At 46.5% G+C, this 20,810-nt stretch overlaps 1 protein-coding gene across 1 annotated transcript in view; it reads left to right on the top strand.

Annotated features, from left to right (window-relative positions):
• The first annotated feature begins 354 nt into the window (after positions 1–354).
• PODXL2 (podocalyxin like 2) overlaps positions 355–20,810 on the top strand; it is a 42,752-nt gene continuing 22,296 nt past the window's right edge. Inside the window, exons 1-2 of the mRNA XM_064362146.1 lie at positions 355–388; positions 10,246–10,524. Coding sequence (XP_064218216.1) covers positions 355–388; positions 10,246–10,524 — 313 coding nt within the window. The remainder of the gene's footprint in view (positions 389–10,245; positions 10,525–20,810) is intronic.

Below are 20,810 nucleotides of genomic sequence, written 5' to 3'. Positions count from 1 at the left end.
GGGAGTGTGTGTGTGTCACAGTGAATGGGTATCCTCCCCTGTTCTGGGCGACTCTATTAGGAGCTGACACAAACGGGCGGGTGTACAGCCACGGAAGGCCCGTGACAGCACACGGCGGGAGGCTCCCACGCAGCTCACACATGAGGGAGGTGTGAGACTTGGATGTGTGGTTTCCATTCAGCAGCCATGCCGGGCGGCGGGCTGGGGGTGTGGCGCAGGTGTGAAAGGGATGTGCCTGCCTGGGAGAGAAAGAGGCCTCCTGATGGCTTCCAACGCAGACAGGTATTTAAAAGCGGTTGGTGTGTAGGGAGGTGGCCATGAGGGATGTGACAGCCCATGAGGCAGGCAGCCACTATGGAAATGGCCGGGAAAAGGGCTGTCTGCAAAGGTGGGTCAAATAAGGTCATAGCTGAGCAGCTCCTGCACACGCTGGCACAGCAGAGGGAGAGTGTGTTACAGTGCATGTTAAGGTGTGATTGGTGCTGCTGAGGAGTACCCGGATGAGCAAGTGTGTGTGTGTGTGTGTGTGTGTGTGTGTGCCTGTGCACGCTCATCAGCTAGCTGTAACTTCATTTCTAACTCACATGTCCGAATGCGTGTATGTGCATGTAGGAGTGTGCACAGGACACTTCCCACGCAGCTGGCCCATGAAGACACAGGCAGTTTGTGTGCAGCTGTGTGTGAGTGAAAGAGAAACCTAGTGAAGGGTCTCTGTGGGAGGGGAGGAACGTCTTTGCTTGAGGTGGGGTATGACCCTGGGGCTCAGAGTGGCAGAATCCCAGGGTAAATGGCTGGGAGGGGAAAGTGGTCCCTCACACACTCCTGTGCATGTCATGGGAAGGCTCAGTTCAGGGAGGGCACATTTTCTCCACAGTCAGTCTAAGGATGAAGAAAGGCCTTAGGTGGTGTGCACAGAAAAACATGTTCATCAGTTTTGGCTCAGACACTCACACCTACCCACCTGTGTTGTTTCACACCTTAAATCCTCTCTCAAAGAAGGCGACATTCAACAAATAAACATCAGTTGATTGTCTGCTGTTTCTTTGTGTGACAGTCATAAGCCAGAACTGGCCAGCAACGTCTGTGAGGACCCAGGCCCACCTGTAGTTGCCCATGTGCTTATGTGACCAGCTGTGAGGACTGTGGGCAGCCTGCCTCCCCGTTCTTCTCTCCTGTGCATGCTCTTCATGACGCACTTTTTACCCTGTGCTTGGAGGGCATGTGCGTGTGTCTAGCAGTGTGTCTCTTACACACCTTTGTGTGGAAGCCCTTCTAGGAGCCGTCAGCATTGTTTCTCAGGTGTTTACAAAGTGGAGGTAGCGTGGCCGAGCTCGGCGGTTCCTGTTGTCGCTGACACTCAAGGGTGAGGGACTGTGTGACAGATGCTGCAGGTCCCCTCCCAGGTTGGTGTCTGCCAAGAGCTTAGGGAGACTGGACTTCAAAACCCCTGTTTAGGGGAGGGGTGGGGTGTAGCTGATGGTGGAAATCAGAAAGGAGGTTTGCACATGGAGCAGATTGTAGGGACTGATTTGGAAAGCTAAGATAAAACATGAAGATCACTGCAGTCTGGTTTTTTCCACCACCCCAAATGTCAGTCTGCTTCCTTTGCCTCTTTCTGTGTTTGTTTGGGTCAGATTTTCAGTTCTTTGAGGCTGATCCCCTAATCCTTTTCATGTGCCATCTTTTTCTCTCTCCTCTGTTAGGCATGATGATATAACAGAAAATTATAAGTGCTAGAGGGAAAAAGGAAACCAATCATACAATAGAGTGTATTTCTGAAATTTTAAGTCAGGTGGGGTCTCAAAGCAGATTAATTATTAAGTGCAAAACTAATTATACACAGAATGGCTAGGTCCCAGCTACTATTTTGGTGTCATCTTATAGTGGGCAAGTTTGAAAAGAAATAACCTCTTGTAATTACTTAATTACCCATTGCCAAGGCCTTTGAAAATGTCAAGGTCTATATAAAGACAAAACAGTCATTAGAGGGAAAAATAACTTTAAGAAAATGAAACTGTTTACTGGAAAAGGAATGAAAAACCAGGAAAATACCAGACCCCATTTTCTTCAGTAGGGTTTTCAAAATCTATGCCAATTTCTATCAGACCATCGGGAAGGGAAGACAAAGAAGGAAAGGGAGAGATGTTAGAGGAAGGCTGTTCATTCCTGCCTTGACAGGTGGAGAGGCTCAGAGAGGTGAGGGCTCACAAGAGCCATGGAAATGACAGGGAAGAGGCCCGGCAGACACATTAGACCACAGCTCTGTGCACAGAGAGCTGGACTGACTAGAAAGTGTTTGATCCTCCAGAGTGGGGAAGGAAACAGGCTCCTCTGGGCAGACTGACCTGGAGAGGGCAGAGAATTCTTGAGTTCCAAGCCACTCCGAGGAGCCAGAGTAGGGTATAGATGGCAGCAGCCTTCCCCTGCCATGCCACAGCCTCTACCTCCCATGCCACAGTTCAGCTCTGAGAGAGAGTGCCAAGGTTTGAGAGACAACCCATGTTTAGTCTTTCAGTGGTTTTGTAGAGGGTGAACTTCAGGGTTCTTAGGGAGAGTCAGTTTACCCTTTTCTTACAAGGCTGAAGTAACATCTTTCCCAGCATACCTGCTAGAGGTGGGAGCATGCAGATAAAGATCTTCAGTTCATGGCCCTCTCAAAGACAGGCTGCCTGGGTGCCCTGGGAACCTATACAATATGTATTATTTAATTATTGTAAACATTTTCCATCAGTTGACTTTTTTTCTTCCTGGAATGCATGAATGAGTTTTTCCAAATTTGTTTCTTGTATTTTGGCTCCCTGCCAGCCCTGGGGATACTGCTTTTGCAAAGCAGGGCTGTTCCATCGGCTGATACCCCCTACAGACCTTAGGTTCCACTTCCCAAGAGTTGGTAATTTTCCTGAGGGCAAAGCCTGTCTCTTGTTCATCTGTGTCTTGTTGCACCTCCAGGAAGGGCCTAACACACTGTTTGACACAGAATAGGAGCTCAGGAGTGACTGTATTTTTCTTTGTAATCAACAGTCTAATAGAAATTTTACCTCTAATAAGAGGTCAGCCCACCTGAAACAAAAGTTCAATTATAATTGGTATCACATCTGATTGGCAGTATTATGTTTCTGATTTACTTTTCAAAAATTAGAAAATAACTATTAAATAAGTACAGCTTATAGATGAAACATTTCCAAACACAGGGGACACATGGGAATGCAAATAAGGGGATTCTTGTTGGTGAAAACATTGGGAGTCACTTTACTAATCTGGTCTTTTACAAGAGAAGAGGTTTCTTCACTTGATTGGATTAGTTTGGGGGATCCTGGGCAGAATCTTTGGAAAGGGGTATCTTCTAGTCTTCTCTCTGGCTTCTTTCCTTGGCTCTTAAAGTGCATGAAGTATTTAAGCTGTCTTACATAGTCTCTTCCTTCATGTATCCTTTGGAGGAAGGAAGGTACCCAACCCGGCTAGTAATAGCTTTCCATTCCTCCTGGAGCATCCACAAGACATTGTTGTGGGGAACAAACCAGCTAATTTCAGCTCCTCTATTAACTAGCTGTTTGACCTTAATCCCACAAGGCCTCAGTTACTTCCTTTTTTTGTAAAACAAGAGGGTTGGACTGGACTACTACTTATTTATTAAAACCTTTATTGAGTCCCCATTGTGTGTTAAAGGTTGTGCCAGGCACTGAAATTCCAGGGTGGAATTGACACAAGGGACTCCTCATTTACAAGGGAGGCCATATGAAAGTCTGTTACAGTTTGGTGAGAAAAGTGTAGTGAGAGTAGTTTGTTGAGAAGGCTGTGATAGACAGGAGCAGTGACTCCTCCAGACTCGGAGTGGCCACAGAAAGCTTCTCAGAAGCTAAGACTGGAGGCAGGAGTGAGAATTAGCGGATGGGTGGTGGGACAGGACAGAGATGGGGAGATACAGATGTTCAAGCAGACGAGCATGTGCAGAGACCCAGAAGGCAAAAGAGGCGGCTGTGTTCTGGAAATTGTGGGTAGTAAGTTTGTCTGAAGCATAGAGTATGATGGGGGAAGGTGGGTGCAGAGAGGGAGGGGAGGTAACGGTTAGTTTGTGAGAGCCTTCTTTGCCTTTTTAAAGGATCTGACCTATATGATAGAATGATAGAACCATATTTGTATTTTATTTTATTTTATTTTTTTTGAGATAGAGTCTCACTCTGTTGCCCAGGCTGGAGTGCAGTGGTGCAATCTTGGCTCACTACAACCTCTGCCTCCTGGGTTCAAGCGATTCTCCTGCCTCAGCCTCTCGAGTAGCTGGGATTACAGGTGGCCACCACCACACCCAGCTAATTTTTATATTTTTAGTAGAGACGGGGTTTCACTTTGTTGGCCAGGCTGGTCTCGACCTGCAGACCTTGTGATCCGCCCACCTTGGCATTTTAAAAAGACCTCTTGGGCCAGACGTGGTCTCATGCATGTAATTCCAGCATTCTGGGAGGCTGAGGTGTGAGGATCACCTGAGGTCAGGAGTTTGAGACCAGCCCAGCCAACATGGCGAAACCTCGTCTCTACTAAAAATACAAAATTAGCTGGGAGTGGTGGTGCATACCTGTAATCCGAGCTAGTCGGGAGGATGAGGCAGGAGAATCGTTTGAACCTGGGAGGTGAAGCAGCAAGCTAGGATCACACCATTATACTCCAGCCTGGACAACAAGAGCAAAACTCTATCTCAAAAAGAAAAAAAGTTTGGGCGCAGTGGCTCACACCTGTAATTCCAACACTTTGGGAGGTGAAGGCAGGCAGATCACCTGAGGTCAGGAGTTCGAGACCAGCCTGGCCAACATGGTGAAACCCTGTCTCTACTAAAAATACAAAAATAAACTGGGTGTGGTAGCGGGCACCTGTAATCCCAGCTACTCAGGAGACTGAGGCAGGAGAATTGCTTGAACCCGAGAGGTGGAAGTTGCAGTGAGCCAAGAACACGCCATTGCACTCCAGCCTGGGTGACAAGAGTGAAACCCCATCTAAAAATAAATAAATAAACAAATAATAAAATTAAAAAGACCTCTCTGAGCTTTGTCACTCAAAGCGTGGTCCATGGACCAGCAGCATCACTGACACCTACTGTGTCAGCAGACTTGGGTGACTCACACGCACATTTCAGTCTGAGAAGCGCTGATTAGAGGGCAGTGTGCAAGACAGATGGGTGCAGGGGGAAATGCCAGGGGATCGTAAAACAGCTCTCTTGTCCATCCAGCAGTGAAACACTATGAGGACTGTAATTCTAATGGAGGTGTCCGTCAAGTCTGCACACCTCTGTTTCTGTATCATCCTTACTGCTTTGCTTTGTCATGAAGTGTCAGGCATTTCAGCCATGTGCCCCCCTTGAGTGGCATCAATGTCTACCCTAGAGAATGGGAAACTGAACACATGTTCCTGAGTTCCCAGTGTCGTTATTTTCTCCAGCCTCCTTTCTCCTTCACAGTGCCCTGAGCACAGTCAGTCCAGTGCCATGAGCAGTTCTGTTAGTAGCTACCTTTGAGATCTCTCTCCCTGCCCTACGAACCCTGTGACTCAAGCAGAGTTATATGGTCACTGTTACACTATTCCATAATGATTTGTTTTCTTCCTGGTCTCTCTAGTAGAAACTAACACTTTTTGGGAGAGGTACCATATCTTTCTTATTTCTGTACCAACATAGCCTTGCATCATGCCTCGTCCAAATAAGCATTTAATAAAGGCTTTTTGGTTGAAGAATGAATGTATAAATGAATGAATGGATGGTTGAATGAGTGGAATTTAACCATTCAAACACTACTCTGAACCAAAAGGAGAACTTGATTTATGACTTTTCTTAATGTATCAGTTGGCTATTTCTGTGTAACAAATCACCCCAAAATTTAGTGGTTTCAGTTATTCTCAAGATCTGATCCCTGAACCAGAAGTATCACCTGGGGACTTGCTAAAAATGCAAATCTTGGGCCCCATCACAGACTAACTGGATTCGGTACTCTAGGGTGGGTTTAACAGTCTCCGTTTTAACAAGCCCTCATGGTGATTCCATGCTGGTTCAAGTTTGAAAGCACTGGCTTAAAACAATAACCATTTAGCTCATGATTCTGTAGTTCAGCAATTTAGGTTGAGATCAGCTGGGTGGTTCTTTTCTCAACTGAACTCCTTCAAGTTTGTCATCAGCTGTTTATCACCTTTGCCAGTCTTATCTGACTCTCTCACTTTAGAACTTCAGGTGGACACAGAGCTGACCTGGTTCTCTTCTGCACAGGCTCCTGTTTTCCTGCAGGCTAGCCTTGAGCAGAATCCCAAGAGAATAGAAGCATCTAGGAAGGCCTAGTCTTAGAAATGGCACATCATCACTTCTCCTGCATTGTCTTGTGTAGTAACTCACAAAGGTAGCTCAAATTCAAGGAGCTGAGAATTAGACTTCATCTATTGATGGGAGGAGTTACAAAGTCTCATTGCAAAGATGTGTGTTATTATAGGTTATTAATTGGGATATCAGTGGATAACCTCTCTACCAGAGTGCCTCAGGAGGAACCTTAAGAAGTTACTGTTTTGTGGTTGAACATGGCATTCTGTCTCTTTCCCATCTACCTAATAGGGGATAGATACTGCTTTCTCCTATAATATTCAGGCTAGGAAAAAACCCAAGAGTAGCTTAGGGTCCCCCTATGATGGGAAGGGGAATTAGAGTGGAAAAGGTCATGGGAAAGTCTGAGCTAGAGAGAGTCCAAGAGCCTTAATTCATCCTCTCCCAGGAACAAAGGGGAACTTCAAGGAGAGTGGACCCCATATTGATTATCTTGGCTTTCTCTGGCTTTTAAATACCTTTGGCTCGAAGAAACCACAAAATATGAGATGGCTGTTTCTCTGTTTGAGTCAGGGATTCAGACACAGGCTCCAGGAACATGGCTTCAGCTTTGTGGAGCCAGGGCCTGCCTGGAAGCAGAATCTTTAACCCTGGACATGGTGCCTAGGAGAGCAGAAGACATTCCAGATGGGCTGTAAATGGCTTGGACTTGGCAGAAGGCCTGTGAGCCGTCCTCAGGGGCATTGGCAACATAGCAGTGCCATTGGCTCCTACCTGCCCAGGGTCACAGCATGCCCACCCTTTAGTTATTTTTTTATTTTTTTGATATGGAGTCTCACTCTGTCGCCTAGGCTGCAGTGCAATGGCACCATCTTGGCTCACTGCAACATCTGCCTCCCAGGTTCAGGCAATTCCCCTGCCTTAGCCTTCCGAGTTGCTGGAGACTACTTGTGTGTACCACCACGCACAACTCGTTTTTGTGTTTTTAGTAGAGACAGGTTTCGCCATGTTGGCCAGGCCTATCTCGACCTCCTGACCTCAACTGATCTGCTCACCTTAGCCTCCCAAGGTGCTGGGACTTACAGGTGTGAGCCACTGCACCTGCCTCTGCTCCCATCCCTGCCCTTTAGTCATGATGATACTTTCTAAAGCTCAGAGTTAGACCTGTGAATTATCTTACTGAGAGACAGAGCTTCACAGCATCTTAAAGTTGGCACAGACATTACCAGCCCTGGTCAGAAGCTAAGGCTTCTGATGCCTCCTTAGCCCCGGCGTTGGCTTTGAGGCCACATAGAATCACTCTGATCTTATTATTCACATCGACCTTTTTTTTTTTTTTTTGAGATGGAGTCTAGCTCAGTCACCCAGGCTAAAGTGCAGTGGCACCATCTCTGCTCCCTGCAACCTCCACCTCCCAGGTTCAAGCGATTCTCCTGCCTCAGCCTCCTGAGTAGCTGGGATTACAGGTACCTGCCACTGTGCCCAGCTAATTTTTTTTTTTTGTATTTTTAGTAGAGATGGGGTTTCACCATCTTGGCCAGGCTGGTCTCGAGCTCCTGACCTCGTGTTCCACCTGCATCAGCCTCCCAAAGTGCTGAGATTACAGGTGTGAGCTACTGCGCCCGGCCCAACCTTTTGTTTTAATGTATTTGAAGATACCATGGTCTCTTTTAAATATCTCTTTTTTCCCCAGGCCATGAACTTCACAGGTCTCTGTTTTTTATGTAAGATAATAATACAATATTTGTAGAATACTTTGGTTTGTGAAGCTCTTTGTAGAGCAGCTTTCACACAAGGCTCAGGGATTACCTCACATGGTGCCCCTCACACTGGAGGCATGGTAGGAATTGCTGTCCTTGTTACATAGAGGAGGAGAGCAAGGCTTGTGGTGGTGAAGTCAGCCAGAGAAGCCAGAGTGTAACCTGTTTCCTGGTACCAGGCCCTCTCTCCTATTATAGAACAACCTTCTGTCTCTGACCTCAGGGTCTGTGTATCTTCTATTGGAGTCTCTACTCCCCATCCCCCACCCACATGCCCCAGAATACGCCCCTGTGGCTGGATGTGGTATTCTTGGCTGTGTGTTGTCTGGCTGGTGCACAGTGTGCACAGACTCCCTGATACCCGGACTTACAGGACAGTCTGAAATGCTCATTTTCTTCAGCGGTCATTTGCGGTATTGGCACATACCAAGCTTAGGGCCTGCTCAGCAAAGCACATGGCACCAATAATATTAGCCTTATTTTTATTATAAACATCACTAAAAATTGCCATGGACTACAGTCAGGTCAGGTCACAGTACACATCTGGTGTAGAGCAAGAGGAAGACTTGAAATTCCCTCTTCCCTAGGTCCTTAAATGTTAGTCTTGGAAAAGAATTTGGAGATCATTTCTTCCAGCTTCCTTGTCTTTTGGATGAGGAGACTGAGACCCAGAGGTCTTGAGCAGCTTTCCAGGAGCCTCACAGCAAGTTCGTAATATTTGTGTGGTTAGGTCATTAAGTTAGAGGTTGAGTTGGAAACTGGCATATAGGGCTATATTCCTGTCCTTAAGGAGAGTAAAAGAGGAGGAAAAAGGTCTCCTTTAATTTGTTTTCCTGTCCATTTATTTGCTTGTTTTGATAAATTAGGAGAGAAAGAGAATCCAAGATTTTAAACAAATATGTCAAATTACCAGCACTGGATGAGTTTGAAATGTGACCTCATGTGTGTCCCCCCCCCCCTTTCACCTATTACACTTACCTCACGTGCTTTTTTAAAAGACTACTTTCAGAGGCTGGGCTCAGTGGCTCATGTCTGTAATGACAGCACTTTGGGAGACTGAGACAGGCAGATCACTTGACATCAGGAGTTCGAGACCGGACTGACCAACATGGAGAAACCCTGTCTCTACCAAAAATGCAAAAATTAGCTGGGTGTGGTGGTGGGCACCTGTAATCCCAGCTACTCGGGGGGCTGAGGCAGGAGAGTCTCTTGAACCAAGAAGGCGGAGATTGCAGTGAGCTGAGAATGCACCACTGCACTACAGCCTGGGTGACGGAGTAAGACTCCGTCTCAAAAAATATATAAAAAATAAAAAATTAAAGACTACATTCAGGATACTGTATTGCTGACATACAAATCATATTCTTAATGCAGTTCTGGAGAAACTTCAACTAAGGTTGGAAGCCTGGGTAACACTGCCCAGTCGAACAGCTAGGTCCTTAAAAGCATGGGCTCTGTCTTCACTTCTGTTTGTAGACCCAGCACCCAGCACAATTGCCAGCAGAGAGGAGATACTCAGGAGGCACTTTCTGAGTGAGCACACGTCTGTTTGTAGACCCAGCACCCAGCACAATTGCCAGCAGAGAGGAGATACTCAGGAGGCACTTTCTGAGTGAGCACACGTGCAGTAGAACGCTGACTCAGTGATTCCTCTCTCTCCCCTGCCCATCCCCATCTGTCTCCTCTTGCCCCTGCCACAGGAATGTCTAAGCAGTTTGGCCTTGTTTGTTTGTTTGTGACGGAGTCTCTCTCTGTCACTAGTCTGGAGTGCAGTGGCACAATCTTGGCTCACTGCAGCCTCTACCTCCCAGGTTCAAGTGATTCTCCTGCTTCAGCCTCTTGAGTACTTAGGAGTATAGGCGCGTGCCGCCAGGCCCAGCTAATTTTTGTCTTTTTAGTAGAGACGAGGTTTCACCAAATTGGCCAGGATGGTCTCGATCTCCTGGCCTCGTGATCTGCCTGCCTCAGCCTCCCATAGTGCTGGGATTACAGGCGTGAGACACTACGCCCGGCCCATTTGGCCTTTTTGAAATGAAAGCAACCTGTCAGAATCCTCAGGAAGCCTCTGGGTGTTCAGGAGTGTCCACTGAAGTCACCCCCTCCCCAGGACCTTTGTCATTTGAGACATCTCTAACCTGGCACCAGTCTTTGTCCTCTCTAGCCTCCCCTGACCGTCTGGCTTTTATGTCTGCACAGGAGCATCCCTGGGTGCTTGCGCGGCTAGGTCTGATGAGCCTGGCCCAGAGGGCCTCACCTCCACCTCCCTGCTGGACCTCCTGCTACCCACTGGCTTGGAGCCACTGGACTCAGAGGAGCCTAGTGAGACCATGGGCCTGGGAGCTGGCCTGGGAGCCCCTGGCTCAGGCTTCCCCAGCGAAGAGAGTGAAGAATCTCGGATTCTGCAGCCACCACAGTACTTCTGGGAAGAGGAGGAAGAGCTGAATGACTCAAGTCTGGACCTGGGACCCACTGCAGGTAGCTCTTCTTACTTACAGAGCATGTGTTGAGTGCCAGCCAAGTGTCTAGGCAAAATGCCAGGTGATCATTTCCTTGCCAGAAGCATCTCCTCTCTCTCCCCTCAGTTTTTACTATGCTACTGCTGTCTACCTGCATATCAGAGCTAAGGTTCTGGGACCCTGAGTGTCTCACAGGCCCAGGAGGCCCTTTCTCTTTAATATTAACAACTGGTTAGGGAACCCGTCGTCTGTGCTCATTTAATTCAATACAATGCTTATAACCTGAGAGATGAGTAATATGACCCCCCTTGTAGACAAGAGAACACAGACTGAAAGGTTGAATGCTGGCCTGAGGTCAAACAGCGGCTCAGATGCTCAGTCACGATTCAGACCTATGGCTTTCCAAGGCCTGGGGCTCTTTGTTTTGTTTTCCCTACTGCTCTATACTGTCTCTGTTGAAGATTGCCATGAGTCAGCTGATCCGTGTTTCCTTGAGTCTATCTGACCAGCAGTTAAGGCATTCTAACCGCCCTTCCCTTCCTCATGCACCAGAGCTGGGCTGATGAACATTTGAGTGCTGAAGCAAGCCTGAGGCCTAGGGCTCTGGGCTGGAATATTGCCGTGGGCTGATGCTGATGCAGATGTGTGGGAGCGTGCAGACAGCACGGCCAGCCATAGCTGCTCCGCCAGTGTCCTGGGCCAGCAAGGCCCATCTCAGCAGGGACTGAGGAATTGATATGATTGTGTGTGCACACAGGGGCAAGGTGTTACAGAACTTAACCATAATTTTTCTTTTTAAAATAGATACAGTTAATTGTATTTACTTTTTCTAATTATAAGAGAACACATGAACATTGTAGAAAATCTGAAAAGCACAAAAATCATACAAAGAAGAAAATAAGGCCAGGTGCAGTGGCTCACATCTGTAATCCCAGCACTTTGGGAGGGCAAGGTGGGTGGATCACTTGGGGTCTGGAGTTTGAGAGCAGCCTGGCCAACACAGGGAAACCTTATCACTACTAAAAATACAAAAATTAGCTGGTGCGGGGGGTAGGCACCAGTAATCCAGCTACTCAGGAGAATCGCTTGAACCCGGGAGGTGAAGGTTGCAGTGAGCGGAGATCACACCACTGCATTCTAGCCTGAGTGACAAGAAAAAAACTCCTTCTCAAGAAAAAAAAAAAAGAAGAAGAAAATTAAAACCACCCATAATCTGATAATTAAAAGATAACTGCTGTTAGTAGTTTGGGGATACGTAATTCTAGTCACTTTTACATGCAAACTTGGAATTGTGGGGACATTTTGTTTCCACTCAAAATATTTCATAAGTATATTTCTACATCATTAAATATCCATTTATAACCTGATTTTTTTTGAGATGAAGTCTTAACTCTGTCGCCCAGCTGGAGTACTTGGCATGATCTTGACTCACGGCAACCTCCGCCTCCCAGGTTCAAGCAATTCTCCTGCCTCAGCCTCCAGAGTAGCTGGGATTATAGGCACCCACCACCACACCTGGCTAATTTTTCTATTTTTAGTAAAGATGGGGTTTCACCATGTTGGCCAGGATGGTCTCGATCTCTTGATCTCATAATCTGCCCACCTCGGCCTCCCAAAGTGCTGGGATTATAGGCATGAGCCACTGTGCTCGGCCTATAACCTGATTTTTAAACATGTTATTATTTATTTATTTGTGCTTAGAGTTGAGGTTTTGCTCCTTTGTTCAGGTGCAACCATAGCTGACTGTAACGTTGAACTCCTGGGCTCAAGCCGTTCTCCCACCTCAGCCTCCTAGGTGGCAGGGACCACAAACATGTGCCACCTCACCTGACTAATTTTTTCATTTTTTTGTAGAGATCGGGTCTTGCTATATTGCCCAGGCTGGTCTTGAACTTCTGGGCTCAAGCGATCCTCCTCCCTTGGCCTCCCAAAGTGCTAAGATTATAGCTGTGAGCCACTGTGCCCGGCCTGTAACCTGATTTTTAACAACTACATAGTATTTTATCATGTGGGTCATCAGATATATTAAACTGGTTCCTTACTGTTGAATACTTAGGTTGTCGTCAGTTTTGATGCTGCTACAAATATCCTTATACATTTTCACATCTTCCTGGTTGTTACCTTAGGATAAATTTCTAGTATAAAATTGATAGGTCAAAAGATGTATCAGTCAGCATCCCACACAGAAACAGAAGACCCAATCAAATTAAGAAAATCTAAGGAGAGTTTGTTTATAAAGCAGCAGACTTATGAAGGTATGGATTGGATACAGGTGAACCACCAAAGGATCTGGGGCTAGCAGCAGCTGAGTGCTTACCATCCCTAGGCACAGGGAGACCAGGGAAGGGATGAAGATGGGAGCCTACAGGGGAAGTGGTGTAGAGAGGTGGCCAGATACTGGAGGAGACCAAGAGAATGAACACCGCACCCCCCAACAAGTGTTTTCTCTTTCCCTTGTCAACTTGATAGGAAAAATTATAATGGCCTTTGATTGCTAGTACATTTTAGCACATATATGTATAAAATACATATGTATATTCATTGTGCATAGAATATGTGTATTCTGTAGAATATACATATACACAAAAATAATGGCCACTTATCGCTCTTCTTTTTGATTTGAAGCACAGTGTAGTTAAGAGAACAGGCTTTGGAGTCAGGCAGGCTCCAGTGTTGTCATTTAACAGTGATACAACTTTTTGCAAGTAACTCACCCTAAGTCTCAGTTTTTTCATCTAGGAAATGGAGATAATCATAGTACCTACCTCACAAGGTTGTGAGGTTCACATACCATCATACATTTCAAGCACTTAGCACAGTACTTGACAATTGTGACTATTAGCTATTGTTATTACTTTTCCACTTTTTTCTATTGAGTCTTTAATTTTTTCTTATCCATGTATAAATCTAAAAAAGGATACTAACCTTCCTCTGACAAACATAGAAAACATTTTTCTAGTTTGTTAATTGCTTTTATTTTTACTATAATTTTTGGCATAAATAAATTAAATATTTTATGAGCTTAAAGTTACTTTTATTTTTCTTTGAGACAGAGTTTTGCTCTAGTCACCCAGGCTGAAGTGCAATGGCGTGATCTCAGCTCATTGCAACCTCTGCCTCCCAAGTTCAAGCAATTCTACTACCTCAGCCTCTGGAGTAGCTGGGATTACAGGCATGTGCCACCATACCCAGCTAATTTTGTATTTTTAGTAGAGATATGGTTTCACCATGTTGGCCAGGCTGGTTTCAAACTCCTGACCTCAATTGATCTACCTGCCTCAGCCTCCCAAAGTGTTGGGATTGCAGGCATGAGCCACCGCACCTAGCAAAATTACTTGTTTTAAAATGTTTTTATGTGTTTTTCTTTGCTTTATGTTTAGAAAAGCCTTTCTTCCCTTGAGATACATGCACCTTTCTTCCTTCTATTATTTTTTTTAATGTAAATTCTTTTTTAAAATTATTTTTATGTTTTGGGCACAGGGTCTCACTCTGCCCCCCAGGCTGGAGTGCAGTAGCACAATCTCAGCTCACTGTAGCCTTGACCTCCCAGGCTCAAGTGATCCTCCTGCTTCAGCCTCCCAAGTAGCTGGGACTACAGGTGTGCCCCATCATGCCTAGTTAACTTTTCTGTTTTTTGTAAAGATAGGGTTTGGCTGTGTTACCCAGGCTGGTCTTAAATTTCCTGGGCTCAAGCGATCCACCAGCCTCAGCCTCCCAAAGTTCTGGGATTACAGGTGCTAGTCACCACCTGTAATCCCAGCCCCTTCTATTCTTTAGCTTAATCTTTTACATTTAAGTCTAATCTAGCTGTAATTTATTTTTGTGTGTATCATAAGATAGGGATCTAATTTTATTTTCTCCATATAGATCATCTATTGCCACGGCAGCATTCACTGACAAATCTTGCTCTTAGCGTCTTAAAGAAATGATATTTTGTTGTTGTTTTGAGACGGAATCTTACCCTGTCACCCAGGCTACAGTGCAGTGGTGTGATCTCAGCTCATTGCAATCTGCCTTCCAAGTTCAAGCAGTCCTCCTGCCTCAGACTCCCTGGTACCTGGGATTACAGGTGTGCCACCATGCCCAGCTAATTTTTGTATTTTTAGTAGAGATTAATTTTACTGTGTTGCCCAGGCTGATCTTGAACTCCTGACCTCAAGTGATCCACCCACCTCAGCCTCCCAAAGTATTGTGATTACAGGCATGAGCCACTGTGCCTGGCCAAGAAATATTTAAAAGAAACTTTTACGTTGTACCAGATAATTCTTGGGTCTTTTTCTGGCCTTTTCCTTTTGTTGAGACTGTTGAACATCCAGTGTGAGGTAGGCAGTCACACAGAGAGCCTTGGCCTCAGGACCACAGTGGAGGGCCCTGAAGCCTTGATGAGCTCGATTTGTTGTCCTCCCCACTCCCCAGGGAATTTGTTTCCCTTTCTTTTTCTCTCAGTTCATGCCTCTTCCTCTCTCATTGGCTTTACTAGGTCTCATAAGAATAAAAATAGCTCTCATTCATTGAATATGGGCCATGCATAGGCCTTTGCCTCCATTGTCTCTAGTCCTCACCACAGCTGCATGTGGTATGGCTGTGAGGTGGGGATACCAATCGCCCTACCCAGGATGGGCAGGAGACTAAGGAGGTGCAGGGAGGAGGGCAGGAGGCTGGGGAAGGGCAGGGAGGAGGGCAGGAGGCTGGGGAAGGGCAGGGAGGAGGGCAGGAGGCTGGGGAGGGGCAGGGAGGAGGGCAGGAGTCCGGGGAGGGGCAGGGAGGAGGGTGGGAGGCTGGAGAGGGGCAGGGAGGAGAGCCAGTTCAGCCCCATTCCTCATTGCTCCTCCACTGACTTGCCCCCTCACCCATGGCCCTTACCTTCCTCAGGTCAGTCTCTTCTTCATACTACCCAATCTGTGAAAAAACTGGAGTTGCCCATCTTCTTCTCAAACAAACTAGCAAACAAACCCCTTTTCAAACCCCAATGCTCACAGGCTAAAGGCTGAACTTAGCATAGCTGAAAATGCTCTTGACAGTCTGGCCCCAGACTTCCCCAGCCTCTTCTTCCCTGCTCCAGCATGCATCTGATCAGCTCATCATCAGCTTGTTCTCTTCCTTGCTTGGCAGAGTTGAACTGACGCATGAGGAAGTGGGCTACTTTGCCCAAGGGTACACAGCTTGGTTGTGATGGAGCTGGATCTAGAGTCAGTGTCTTCTCGCTGACAACAGCCCGGCCTATTCCCTAAGCCTGTGATGCACTTGTTCCTCCTGTCCCATCTGCTTGGGAAGCTCTTCTCCATCTTGATGTCCTAGTAGATGTGTATTTGACCTTCAGCACCTGGCTTGAGAGGGATAGCTTCCAGAAGCTTTTGCCAGCTCTGCTTAATGAGCAGGACCACTGCAAGTGATTATGCTGGTGGGCTCCTGACCAAACATGGGAGTTGGAGCTGAAGTCCATCGTATGCCCTGCCCACCAGGCCATGGGCTGGGTGGGAGGAGCGCTGTTTTCTAATTCTTCTGCCCAGAGGGGACATCTCCATGTACTGGCAGTGGCCCTGACATCAGGCTAGTCACTCCTGCTTCTGTTTTCTCACAGCACCTTCATGGCAGATGATTAGGACATGACAGAGACAAGAAAGTGGCTAAGGTGGCAGGCTGACAGTGAATAGGCAGGCTGGTGTAGGAGGCAGCCCAGGGACAGTGGCATGCCCCAATCCACTATTCTCTTCTGCTCTTGTACCCCAGAGTCACAGGCTTCTGTCTAAGGGTTCTTGGGGAGAAGAAGGTGGATCATCATCTCTGGGGGGTTAGAGGAGCCCAAAGGAACCTTGAGAGGGCCTGTCTGGTTCGGGAGTCCTTCAGAGTCCAGAGTGACTGTGCCAAGTGCCATCCTAACATGGCCATTGGGGACATTGAACTCCATGCAGCAGTAGCAGGGACTGCTGAAAACCATGCTGCAGACAGGTCAATCTCAGATCAAGTACCATTTTAATCATTGTGAGATCAGTCCATGTATTCAACACCCAGCATGTGCCAGGCACTATATTAGGGGTTGTGGGTCCTCATTTAACCTCCACTGAAAAATCTAAGTATATATTCTTACTCCCATTTAGCCAATGAGCAAACCTGAGGCTTAGAGAATTTGGATTTACAGCATATGTTGTATGCTGTATCACCATTTTTCCATAGAATTTTGAGTTAGTTCATTTGAACTTCACAACCACTCTGTGAGCTCAGCCAGGAGGCAGTTATTCTCTTTGCTTGACAAATGGTGAGCCGGGCCAAGGGAGGTTCAGACCTTGGCCCAAGGCCACACAGCTTGTGTGTGGCAGAGCCAAATTTGGAGTCGGCATCCCTGAGCACTGATACCCTGGGCCTGACTTCTTGCCAAGGGAGCACATTGATGGCACATGTGAGAAAGGAAACCAGTCCATTCTGTCACTAGGACTTTGTCATACGTCCCATTTCTAGTTTGTTGGGCCTCAGATAGAGCTGATGCCCTCCTTCTCCATCTGTAGTGATAGTCCCTGGGCCCAGTGGGAAGAACAGCTGATGAAGTTTCTGCTTTGAGGATAATGAGCAGTGTAACCTTGAGTTGGTTTCTTTTCCAGTGTTGGCTTCAGTCTCTTCATCTGCAAAATGAGACCTGGAAATAATAGATTGAAGTCTTTCCAGCTTGAAAATATTATGATTCTGTGACATTTCAAGTGAAAAGAGCAACCTCAACAAAGCAGGGAAAAAGACATGAAATGCAAATTGCTACTGTACCAGCTAGCATCAAATGAAGTTACAGCCTGACCAGTTAATTCATGCACAATTGTTAATGATTAGGAGCAGTCTCTCAGGTTACCTACTCATCCCGAGACTATCCCCACTGTCCCCTCTACCTCTTTCATTTTCTTTTCTGTTTTTCTTTTTTTTTTTTTTTTTTGAGACGGAGTGTCGCTCTGACACCAGGCTGGAGTGCGTTGGCGCGATTTTGGCTCACTACAACCTCCGCCTCCCGGTTGAAGTGATTCTTCCATCTCAGCCTCCCGAGTAGCTGGGACTACAGGCACGTGCCACCATGCCCGGCTAATTTTTTTTGTATTTTTTTAGTAGAGACAGGGTTTCACCATGTTGGTTAGGATGGTCTCGATCTCTTGACCTTGTGATCTGCCCACCTCGGCCTCCCAAAGTGCTGGGATTACAGGTGTGAGCCACCACACCCGGCCTACCTCTTTCATTTTCTAAGCTCCTTAAGGAAATTGTCTCACATGCAGTTTTAATTTTCCTAATGGGTGAGCAAATTAAAATGTTCTGCAAGAAACACTTTAGTCTTTGGGGTTGGCAAGTCCTAGATACCCAACTGAGAAGGCTCATAGGCCTGTGGGATAAAAGGGGAGTTTATTGGCTAAAAAACGGGGGTCCAGGGACAGGATTTCTGCTCCAGCACTCAGCGTGCTGCTCTTCATGTGCTAGAGCCTGCCCTGCCCCATCAGTTGTGCTAGGCTTTCCCTTGCTGGCTTCATTGTCAGTCAGGCTGGTCCTGGGCAATGGCTTGGAGAGCCCCAGTAGCTCCACACTGCCATCCCATCTCAGCACCCTGCAGAAAGGGAGCTCTGCCTTCCCAGCACTTCAGGAACAGTCTCTGGATGGTCTCACTGGGTCCTGAGCCCATTTCTGTATCTGTCCTAGGTCATGGGGATGGAATTTGACTGTCCAGGCCCATGTTGAGCTGTCCCTGAAGCCAAGGGGCAAGGTCCTACATTCCAGACCAAAAAGAGAGGAGGAGTGTCCCCCAGAGGAGGATTGAGGTACTATTAACAGAAAGAGAATGTGAGACAACAGCGTTGTGCTTGAGTAGGGAACACTCATAAAGTACTTATACTTCGTATGTCATTTTCACTTGGATTTTTTTAATCTCACAGCAACGTGATGAAATCTGTAAAAGCAGGCATGATTAGATCACTGTTTTACAGCTAAGGAAGTAGGCTTAGAGAGATTTTAAAAGTGGCTCTAAATGACACAGTGGCAGAGCTACATCTCAAATCTGAGAGTTGTGCTTCAACACCTGCTGTTCCCCTCAATACAAAGTCCTTCATTCGGCTACTTTATCATTGCTGTGATCAATTTTGGAGAAAGCAGACCATCAGAGCAGCTGTCTGCTGGGACCTGGAACTGGTTTCTGTGCAGCAAAGCCTTGTTGTGATTGTGCTGTAGAATGCTTTGACCTTCTGGGTCACTGCCTACACATCGGGTGTGTCCATGTCCTTAGGATGGGCTGATAGCTGGGGAGCCTGTGGACAGAGCAGCAAAGAGAGCACTTTTACTTAGTCACCAAAACGAAAGTCCTGTCAGTCTTGTTCTATGCTAGTAATAAATATCAACATATAAAAATTTTAAACTGCAAATAAAAGAAGAAAATAAATATCACCTGTAGAGAGACCAGGAGCAGTGGCTCACGCCTGTAATCCCAGCACTTGGGGAGGCCGAGGTGGGCGGATCAACAGCCTGACCAACATGGAGAAACCCCATCTGTACTGAAAACACAAAATTAGCCGGGCGTGGTGGTGCGTAACTGTTATCTCAGCTACTCGGGAGGCTAAAGCAGGAGAATCGCTTGAACCTGGGAGGCAGAGATTGTGCACCGAGATCATGCCATTGCACTCCAGCCTGGACAACAAGAGCTAAACTCCATCTAAAAAAAAAAAAAAATCACCTACAATCCAGTCATTCAGTCAGTGAATACTAACATTTTGGAATATCTCTTTCTCCTTTCTGGACTCTTTTTTTTTTTTTTTTTGAGACAGAGTCTCACTCTTCGCCCAGGCTAGAGTGCAGTGGGGTGATCTCGGCTCACTGCAACCTTCACCTTATGGGTTCAAGCAATTTTCATACTTCAGCTTTCCAAGTAGCTGGGACTACAGGCACGTGCCACCACCCTTGGCTAATTTTTGTATTTTTAGTAGAGATGGGGTTTAGCCATGTTTGCCAGGTTTGTCTTGAACTCCAAACCTCAGGAGATCCACCTGTCTCAGCCTCCCAAAGTGCTTGGATTACAGGCATGAACCATTGTACCTAGCTCTTTCTGGACATTTTTTTTCCTTTATGGGCCATATATAAAAATCTACTTTTACAACAAATGGACAATAGTGGACACTGTGGTGTACCCATCTTGCTATTTCACTTAGAAACCTCTTTCCAACCCAGCAAGCACAGCTCTTCAGCCTGTTCAAGGCTGCCGTGGTCTCCCAGTGTAAGGTGGGTCTGTCTTTTCTTTGGGCAGTCTCCTAGAGTGTGGGGACTGGACCCCAGTCTTCTGTTACGTGGACTGGGCCATGATGGGATCTATAATGCCACGTCACTGTGCGCATCCCTGATCAACTCCTTAGGGTACCTTTCTACAAGTGAGATGGTAGGTTCAGAATGTTTGTCTTTAAAGCGTCCCATTCCGGTGGCTCAGTAGTCCTCCAGAAATGTGACCTGCTTTCCTTCCCATCCCGTCCCTTTCCAATACCAGGCATGAATGACCTTTGATGTATGTATATACTTGTCAGGTTGGTAGTCCAAAGACTTTGGCATTTTGCAGTTTACTTTATATTTCTTTGATGACTATAGAGGTTGACTATCAAAAAGTAGTTTTAAGCCAAGCATGGTGGCTCATGCCTGTAATCCCAGCACGTTGGGAGGCCAAGGCAGGTGGATCAACTGAGATCAGGAGTTCAAAACGAGCCTGGCCAACATGGTGAAACCCCATCTCTACTAAAAATATAAAAATTAGCTAGGCATGGTGGCATGCACCTGTAATCCCAGTTACTCAGGAGGCTGAGGCTGCAGTGAGCCCAGATTGCACCACTGCACTCTAGCCTGGGCAATAGAACAAGGCTCCATCTCAAAAAAAAAAAAAAAAGAAAAGTAGTTTTAGGTCATACTAAAACGTCTTCTCTTGCACTGTTTTAGACATACTTATTTTGAATTTTGAAGGTTTTTGTATTAACACTCAGTTGGATAACTGGCTTGAGAATTGTAGTGAGGGGACAATTTTCAGTGATTTGACATTAATCTAAAGGGACATTTAAAGTGATCTTTCAAGAGCTCTGGCCCTGACCGGGCACAGTGGCTCACGCCTGTAATTCTAGCACTTTGGGAGGTCAAGATGGGTGAATCATTTGAGGTCAGGGAGTTTGAGACCAGCCTGGCCAACATGGTGAAACCCTGTCTCTACTAAAAATTCAAAAAACTTAGCCAGGCATGGTGATGGGCACCTGTAATCACAGCTACTGGGAAGCTGAGGCAGGAGAATCACTTCAAACCAGAAGATGCAAATTGCAGTGAGCC

The sequence above is a fragment of the Aotus nancymaae genome, unplaced genomic scaffold, assembly GCF_030222135.1.
Source record: "Aotus nancymaae isolate 86718 unplaced genomic scaffold, 86718_ANA_hifiasm-v0.15.2.pri h1tg000046l, whole genome shotgun sequence".
Lineage (NCBI taxonomy): Eukaryota > Metazoa > Chordata > Mammalia > Primates > Aotidae > Aotus > Aotus nancymaae.
This window is presented reverse-complemented; position numbering and strand designations above follow the sequence as displayed.